This window comes from Alligator sinensis, unplaced genomic scaffold, assembly GCF_000455745.1.
Source record: "Alligator sinensis unplaced genomic scaffold, ASM45574v1 scaffold1081_1, whole genome shotgun sequence".
Classification (NCBI taxonomy): Eukaryota; Metazoa; Chordata; order Crocodylia; family Alligatoridae; genus Alligator; species Alligator sinensis.
The window spans coordinates 89,703-98,476 of record NW_005842921.1 but is presented as its reverse complement, the minus strand read 5'-3'; the positions used below and the strand labels follow the sequence as shown (position 1 = coordinate 98,476).

The 8,774-nt window shown below is 42.3% G+C and overlaps 1 protein-coding gene across 11 annotated transcripts in view; it reads left to right on the top strand.

Annotated features, from left to right (window-relative positions):
• TCF20 (transcription factor 20) overlaps nucleotides 1-8,774 on the top strand; it is a 209,778-nt gene that overhangs the window by 180,754 nt on the left and 20,250 nt on the right. The window contains exons 6-8 of one of the 11 annotated variants that reach the window (XM_025192422.1): nucleotides 581-818; nucleotides 1,277-3,735; nucleotides 6,235-6,334. The exons of 9 other annotated variants lie outside the window; for them this stretch is intronic. Coding sequence is in view for 1 of the 2 variants with exons in the window: in XM_025192423.1 (XP_025048208.1) it covers nucleotides 6,235-6,273 (39 nt within the window). In the remaining variant the exon portion in view is untranslated. The remainder of the gene's footprint in view (nucleotides 1-580; nucleotides 819-1,276; nucleotides 3,736-6,234; nucleotides 6,335-8,774) is intronic. One more of the 11 variants, XM_025192423.1, reaches the window with a different exon arrangement.

Genomic DNA, 8,774 nt, shown 5'->3' with positions numbered 1-8,774 from the left:
CCCCGACTTACACAGGACGCTGCTCTCCAAGCTGCCCAGCTGCATTCCTGGTTGTGCATGCTGTGGCTGCACGCGTGCATTCAGCATTTATCAGCGACATTATTGTCTACACTGGTCAAAAAAGGTGGTTGTTGACCATGTCAATTTTCCCTTTATCGGTGCTGATCTGATATGGACCAGTATATTGGCACACCTCTACTAAGAACTAATTGGAATGTGGAGAAAGCAGTTCTCTCTTATTAGGCCTCTAACTTTGAGGTGGAGGAGGAGAGTTTATGTTGCTGTTTTCATGCTGTACCACCTCTGTAGCTAAATATAATTCAGTTTTGTTTTTTGGGGGTTTTTTGTTTGGGGTGGGGTTGTTAATCTAATGATACCTTTTACCATATACCCTTTTTTAAAAGAAATATGCACCATCATGCTCCCACTTATCTCATCTTGACTAGGTTTGACCTCCTGGTATTACTGCCAGGACAAGCTATTGAGTAAGCGTCTCATAAGTCCTGGTGGCAGGCTTGATAGATCAGTTGTAGGGGTAACTGTAATTGTTCTAATATTGCTGTTTTTGTTTGCTTTGCAGGTTAGGCTGTTGAGATAAAGGGTGGTGGACATTCGTGACTGAATGGATTCTCTCCCACTGTGCAGCCATGCCCCCTCTTGATGTGCCTGCCAATGCCAGCACTTCCTTCATAAATTCGTACATCACACTCAAAACTGATGACATCACAGAATATGACCAAGGAGTCTGAACCAGCTGTTTCCATGGACACAATCTCCATAGTGACAGTGGGGAGGGGAGGGGAAAAAAGAGGAAACAGGTGGGGGGAATTAAAGAGGGAGGGATAAATATATATATATAAATATATATATATATAAAGATCTATTTTTTAGTCTTGAAAGACTTTGTTTTAAATGAAAGGTGCGCTATCCCTTTTTATGCTTTTGATTACATTGTGAAAACCCAGATAAATTCAAAATTTCTTCTAACTCCCAGGAAATGTTAAGTCCAAAATGTTCCTGAAGCTTCACATTTAGTTATTAAGGAAGTGGAGGTAGGAGCTCCCCTAACCAAATTAGTCTCCTTCCGCTCACCATCTCCCGACAGTTTCCAGAAGAAGAGTTCAAGGTTTAAGGAAAACAGCATCAAGACAAATTGTCTGAGGGGTGAGAGGAAGGACTGGATGGCTGCAGGCAATGGGATGCTGGTATCTGCGGGACAGAAGGTTATGACTTTTTTTTTTCTTTTCAAGAAACACTATTTATTTTTTATTAACAGTGGAAGCTTGAAGAATATCTGAAGACTCCTAGGTCATGTGACTTGTGAAGTAAGAGGTAGCTGCTGCTAGCTAAAGTACACACATACTTACACCTTCTTCATCTGGAAACATCTTCACCAAATGGTGGGATGGGAACTTCTGCCATCTCTGGCAATGATGTACGCCCCCAAATCATTCCAAGAAGCTGCCTTCTGTTTTGAAGATACTGGTTTGCCTGCCAAGTTGGGGAACTGCACAGGAAGTCTGAATGTTGGTGGAATCCATGTGTGTGTAAACTGTTCAGGAAACTCCAGTTAGCCCTTCTTCTTTGTTTTTGTTGTTTTTTGTTTTTTTTCAAAGGAAGGAAGGGGGAATGTCAGTTTAACAGCCTACACTCTATGGTTACTTTGTGGGGGTTTTGTAAATTGTGTAATTTTTAAACATTTGAGTTTTAAAAACAAACAAAAAAAATTTCTCTTGTTAAGGCCTTAAGAAAGGGGTTAGTGCATCTTTCAGGGGTCACTCTGCCATGGGAATAAAATAGCTGTTTCACAAACAGTTTTATATAAAAAAAAAAAAAAAAGCTTAAAAAAACAAAAAAACTAATAAACTTCATTTTAACCTTGTTTCCTTTTGCTTTGTGCAAACTTATTCTGCCCAAATGGAAGAGGAGACTCTAACTGCCACTTTATGCATTATTTACTTTATGATATCTTTCCTTCAGTGATGGGATTTTCTTAACAACCTCCTGAACAGGTCCAAGGCGTGGGACCCCAGAAAAGTTTCTATTTATAAAAACTTAAGATTTATATGGTGCAAGGGACAGTTAGCCAGGAGGGCCATTTGACTGGCTGAATTCACAGGTCACTTGCAGCAGTATTATTGCACATCATACCTGACTGTTCATCCCTAGGATGTTATCATGTTCTAGCAATTTCACACAGTGAGCTACTTGCTAGAAAGTATTTTTAGAGAAGGAACTAGCTAGTTTGACTTGAAATCTGGAACAAGGCTTGGATGGGGTACGAATGGAAAGCTTTTAAAAATGAAGTACTGAATGCCTGTTCTGCTGCTTGGATTTTTGGAGCATTCGGCACATAAACATGTAATGTATTCAGACCTGTATTTAAATTGAAAAAAAAAGATAATTTTTCAAACTCAGAGCTATTTATCAATGTTGTTTGTTTTCCTAGATATTGCTACCTCTCATACATATTTAAAAACAAAGGGTGTTCTTGCCATTCTTTGCTTGCTTCTTTCCCAGTAGCAGGTTCTGAAGTCAGATCGTCTTTCTATGCTAGAAAGTAGACCTGTAGTGACAATTTTTGTCACTAACATGTCCCTCTGAACTGGTGCTGAGAAATGTTTAATTGGTGGTGTAGTTGGAACAAATCATTGTCACTATAGTTGGCGTGATTAAGTTGATGATTTCTTTCATATTGAATAAGATTGGGTTCTTCTGTTATCTGATTTACTGTACATGGCCTGAAGCAATGAGATGCTTATTGGCATATGTCAATAATATTTGTAATGAATCTGCTGTGCTGTAGTAGACCAGCAGAGAACAACGTGATGAATCTCCTGGGACTGAGTCCTCTGCTTTTTATTTGACCAGGAGGGAAACGTTCTGTGATAGTTGGAAGGCTGGTGGGAGACCTGAAGGGATAGCATCCCAGGCAGCTGTTCCTGTGGCCTGTTCATGGCGACTGAGCTGGGGATTCTAGAGCTGCCCGTGTACTCGGTCGTCTTGGTTAAAGATGCTCAGGACTTAGATGTTAACCAGTTGTTTTCTTCTAATTACATTGGCAGTGCCCTTGTCTCCCCAGCTTTTACTTCTGGCATATTCTTGGTGTTTTTGGGTATTGTGCCTTGTAGTTGTGCGTGAGGATGGCAATTTTAGAGATTCCTTGGGTAAATAATTGCCTGCGAATGTTGGGGACTGGATTCTGTGGGCCAGGAGGCCCTTTGTAGTCATATGTTCATGTGTAAATAAATTATTGCAGTCATAACCCCATAACATATATTTCTCAGTCATCAGTTGGCCAAGTGTCAATGCTGTTTTCAGAGGGTTGAGTTTGCTAGGAGAGAAGTTGAAAGTTTAATAATTCTCATAATCAGTGAGGTATTCAAAGAACATGAAGCTATCCCAAAATCACTAATGGCAAGCCAGAAGGAATTAGAACAGCCACATGACTTATTGTGAAGGACTCGGATTGTCTTGCCACAGTTGGAAATAAAAATGCAACTGGATAAGAACATGCAAAGCGTCAAACATTTTGTACACGGGTTTCAAAATCTCTTCAACTCGTTGGGCCAGCACTGATGGAAGAACTGCCAATGCTGCTTGATGCTGAGGACCAAAGCTGTTTCAAAGAACTGGAAAGCTTTGGTCAATTTGGAACTTGTTTAGCAGAAATGAGCTGCAGCAAGGACTTACTGAATTGGAGAACTGCAGACTACTTTGAAGCCAGCAGCTTGGGTGAGGAAATAAGCCAAAGACCTTGGATAAGATACGTCCTCTAAAACACCTTGTAAAGGCCCAGAGAGGAGTGATCTAATGTCATCTTTCTGGGGGACACATTTCACTTTATGTAAACAGTATCCCAAATGAGTAGCTGGGAAGATGAACACGAAGGGAAGGGGAAGTGGGAAGGAGTTCTCTCAGTTAATTAGTAGATCATCTCTGGTGCTGCTGCATGTATTTCAAGAAAAAGGAGTTATCCTGATTTGTGAAAAGGCCTTGATACAAAGGACATCACTAAGCTGTCTAGGGCTCAGCTAAGTACTAAAAGAAGGAAAGAAAGAGTCCTATCTTCACCCAGTTCATGAAAATTGCTGGCACCAAACTGGGGGCGGGGGGGATCATTAGCAGAAATAAATAACCTTGCAGATTATTTGAATATCTCCCAGTTGAGTAACAGCAATGGGAGATTGATTATTAGATGCATAAAGGAGTACTTTAAACACAGCAATTCCATGCACTGTTTCAAGGATTTTGGTTATTAGACCATACGTATTAAATATTGGGGGAATAGATGTATAAAATCAAACCTCTAATTACTGTAGGAGAGGGATTTTGACTGGGAGCCACACATCTATCCAAAAATTGGGAGAGTTGGGTTTAAACATGGATCTCTAGAACTGGATCAAGAATTCTGGATCATGGAGGATGGATGAGTTCATTATTGGTCTGGATTTTCTTGTGGCTAATATTTGTGGAAGTGATGCCAGGAAAAATAGAAATACCATCTAGAAAATGCCTTCTGCAGGTGTGGCTCATACTTTGCAGGTGGTCAGTTTGTTTTAAAAAAAAAAAAAAAAAAGTTTTCCTTTTGTGAGGAGCTATAATAGTATCTCTGAGACTGTGTACAAGTCACAGGACCAATGGGGTGGAATTTGAGTTATTTCTTCTCAGTCCCAAGCAGAAAGTTTTCTGATCAGTGGCTTAATGTTTCTTTTTGTTTACTCCTTACTGTTTGTTCAAGAGAGAGAAGTGGGGGGTGGGAACCAAAGTGGCAACATGTGAACCAGCTAAATTAGCATGTTGGCATAGAGCAAAGATGATTTTCCAGAGTCTTTTACTAGAATTGGTGCAGTGCAATGCTGGATATTTTAGACACGGAGCAGCAAGAAGGTCTGAGGAACCTAAGGAACTGAGAGTTGCTTTACTCGCCCAATAGCAGGCTTGTCTACGCTATGGGCTGCAGAGCTGTGGAGGAAGAGCACCTTCATCTTCCCTGCAGCCAGCAGAGTTGTATCAGCAGCAGGGGTTTTACTAGCAGAGCTATGTCACCTAGAGGAGGATATGATCTTTTCACATCCTTGTCGTACATATGCTGGTGGAACTCAGATATAGAGAAGGCCAAAAATGAGAGGCATGGCACCTGGTATAGCTCAAGACAGACACTGTAGAGCCAACTCGTGAAGCAGAGACTTCACCAGTTGATTTCAAAGAGGTTTACAAGATTTTGTCAAAGTGTATCAGGAAGGCACAACTGAACCAGCCCTCACACCTCGCCTATCTTTCTGATTTAAGACGAAAGATGGGAGCATTGGATTTTATATGGACTGTGGGAAAACTAAACAGTGCAAATTGAATGCTTTTCAGTCACCCTGAATAAATGAGCTCCTGACTGAGGTAGTAATACCAAACTCAAAATATACTATATACCAGGCGATCTCAGAGCTTACAAAGGACATAAGTATCATTGTCCTTTTTTTACGAACAGGGAAACTGAAACAGAGAAGTGTTTTAAATCTATTTTCCTTGCTGGACCTTGAAACTAGCTGTTGGCAGGTGGAATTGGATCTGAAAAACTATATGACTGGCTTTGCAGCAGGGCAAGTGCTCTATGATTTAAAGTAATGGTTTCTGGCTGTAATGGCTTCTGTAATGTTACTTTATGAGGAGAGACTTACAGCAAGACCCTTTCCACCTGCGTCTCTGGATTAAATCCTAATGTGTGGCTAAAACCTCTGATCAGGAGCTGATACATTTACAAATGCATCAGAATAAGCTTAAGAGTGCCAGTTTGAAACCGGTCCCAAAGAACTGGGAGTTCCCTTACTTTGGGCACAGAATCAGTGAGCGCATTTCCACTGATAGAAAACTGACTCAGTACTGAACTGACCAACCCTCTGATGCTAATATTTGTACCATGTTCTTTTGGGGTCTGCTCCATCTATAGAAAGTTTGATTATCAGTTTGCCAAGGTAGCAAAAGAATGGCCTAAACTGTGAGGAAAAAGGAAACCATTTCCTTAATCCCTGGAGAAGGGAGGAGGGGGGTTACCACTGCAGCCTTTATCCTATCTGTGTTATAAACTCCATTTTTGATTAGATACAAAGGTTAGTAAAGGCTACACTGGCTCAAGAACTCAAAGGATTTGAAAGAGCATAGCTTATTCCAGCAAAAGTCTAAGCACTTCATGCTGATCATGGGATGGAGGGTCCCAGTAAACTTCTTGTGCTGTTTCAGAAAAGGAGCAAAGTCCAGATGATCCAAATTTCTATGTAGAAATTCTGCAGGCTATATGGACAAATTGAAGAAGGACATCACTGCAGTATGGATTATACAGGTAAGCTATGAGGGGGACATAAAGTAGGATCCAGTTGCATTGTGACAGCTCCTCACAAAAGAGGAGGCTGTACTCGGTTGTTGCCAATTTGATTACTTGTGCAAGGTGGTTTGCCACAGGCTGTGTCAATGGTGAAGGATGATATCCCAGTATCCTTTGCTTCCCTGACTTCCACCAGTGTAATGTAGGATAATTGCAGAAGAGCAGTGTGGAAATTCCGTAGGGGCATAGCCAGATATTTTCAATGGAGACCCAAGAATCGCTGGATATCTTTTTTTTTTTCTTCTTTCTTTCACTGAGAGAAACATTTCATTTGCAACCTGCAAAGTCATGTGCCAGCTTGAGGCCTTAACTTACTATTAACCAATTAATGCCAAATTGCTGATGGATCTCGCTTTCCACTGTGAGGTATGCAGTTTCCTGCAAATCCTTACCGGTATGAGTGAGCAGATGTAGTTCATAAGGCAGCAGGGCCAGCACCAAAGGGCAGAGTTGGATTGCTGTAGGTGTGGACAGAAGTAACAATTGAAACATTTAAAAAGTGGCAGATGATACGTCCAAAATGATACCTCTTTAAATCGGGTACTATTTTGAACCATTTCACTTTGTGTGCATTGGGAGAGAGGACCGAAAAATTCTCCAGAATCCTACCATGCTTTGTTCCCTGTCTCCATCCCGTTGACTCCACAGGGGAAGGAGCAAGAGTAGGCTAGACAGCCAGGCTGTCCAGCTGCTAACCTGTTCGGAGGGGCTGGTGGGGGAGTGGAGCCACATGTTGCTGCAGCCTCCTGTAGTGTCCCCTGGCTGGAGCATTCCCAGCTGCATGCAACTACAACAATTATTTTTAAAGCTTTCCAGACAGGGTTGTGACAGGCTATGCATATGTCTAGTGGCACAAGTACTTTCTTTTAAAAAATATTTCCAAGTTCATTAACCTTGGAAATATTTCAGTTGTTATTTCTGCCTGTACCCTTTGTTGCCCAGTACTTACTGCTTCTGTTCCACCTACCTGATGCCAGTGAAGTACCAGAAAACAAGGCTCTCTTAACAGTGACCAAGGATGGTGTGCTGTGGGCCCACTCCTGAAGGGTGACCACCAGCTCTGGGTGTGGGGAAAAATGTAGACCAGCGGGAAGCAGCCTGTGCCAAAAATGAGCAATGATCATCAGCAGACGAACTCTAGGGTAAAAAACGCCAGTTTTCTGGAAATTTGTGCAGACCTAGCCCCAAGCCTGTGGAGGCAGGCTAACCATCACTGTGAGAGCCTCTGCAAAGAAATGAGTGGCAATGGCTAGCTAGAAGGTGTCAGCCTGCCTTGTACCTCTCCATGGTGAAACAGTTTGGTATGGGCAAATCTACTGCTGGTGCTGCTGTGCATGTGTGCACAGCCATAAAAGAGGTATTAGACTTGGGTTTCCTATGGTCTGTGACACCTAAAAGGGTATCAGCGGCTTTGTGTGCTTGGGTTTCTCCAGCTGCATGGTGGACAATGGGTGGAACACATCTGGATTCCTCCACTCACCCTTGGCCTCAGAGTTCATTAATAGGGAGGGAGGGAGGCCAGCATACATGTGGTGGCCATATTGCATTCAATAGTTGCTTGCAACTTCTCTGATAATATACACTACTTAATGAAAAGTGCAATCTGCCTGAGTTTGTTCTCCCTTCAGTACACACACCACCCACCTACCACATGACTTGAAGGCTTTCACAGTTTCTCTACCTCTACTTGAATCTGAAAAAAGTAAAGGAGGAAACTTGGTTCATTGTCCCCGTGAAAAGTGAGAGGTGTCACTTCTACTATATGTATCAAACTACTGAATAACTGCTTAGTTATCTCCTAGTGAGGTGATTTATAAAGCAAACTGTATGCAATGTTTAATACCTCTTGACATGCCCTTTAATTTTTGAGGGGCAATATTTTTCAATTTTACCCCAGACCTTAGAATACTCTTAGAATTTAGCCGGGCTGCTCTGTGTGGGCTAATGAAAATATAACGTACAATGGCTATCTTGGATTTGAAAGGTGTCATGACCCAAAAGGCATGATTGCGTGTGTGTGCTTCGGCACCAGAATTATCCCCGTCAAGTTGCAGAGCATTGCACGGGAGAGTTTCCTGTAGCAGAGGAAACCCCGGTGCAGGGACCAGTTTCCCGCCTTTTCTGCAGCTTCTTTTGCAGAGTGCATTGCTCATGTTGCAAGAGGAATGCACGGTGCAAAAGAGTTCCCGCAACCGGTATGCAAATTTGTTCCCCGTGATTGGCTAGTGCTAAATTATTCACACGTGGCGGCTAATGATTGGCTTGTTAGCCATATAAGAGGCTTGAGCGGTTTCCGCCCAAGCCAAAGAGGACTCCACATCCATCTCGTGGGGACTCTGGGTACACGGCAGGGTAATAGAAACCCTGTGTGAGATCCAGAGGAGCGTGGCGGCCTGAT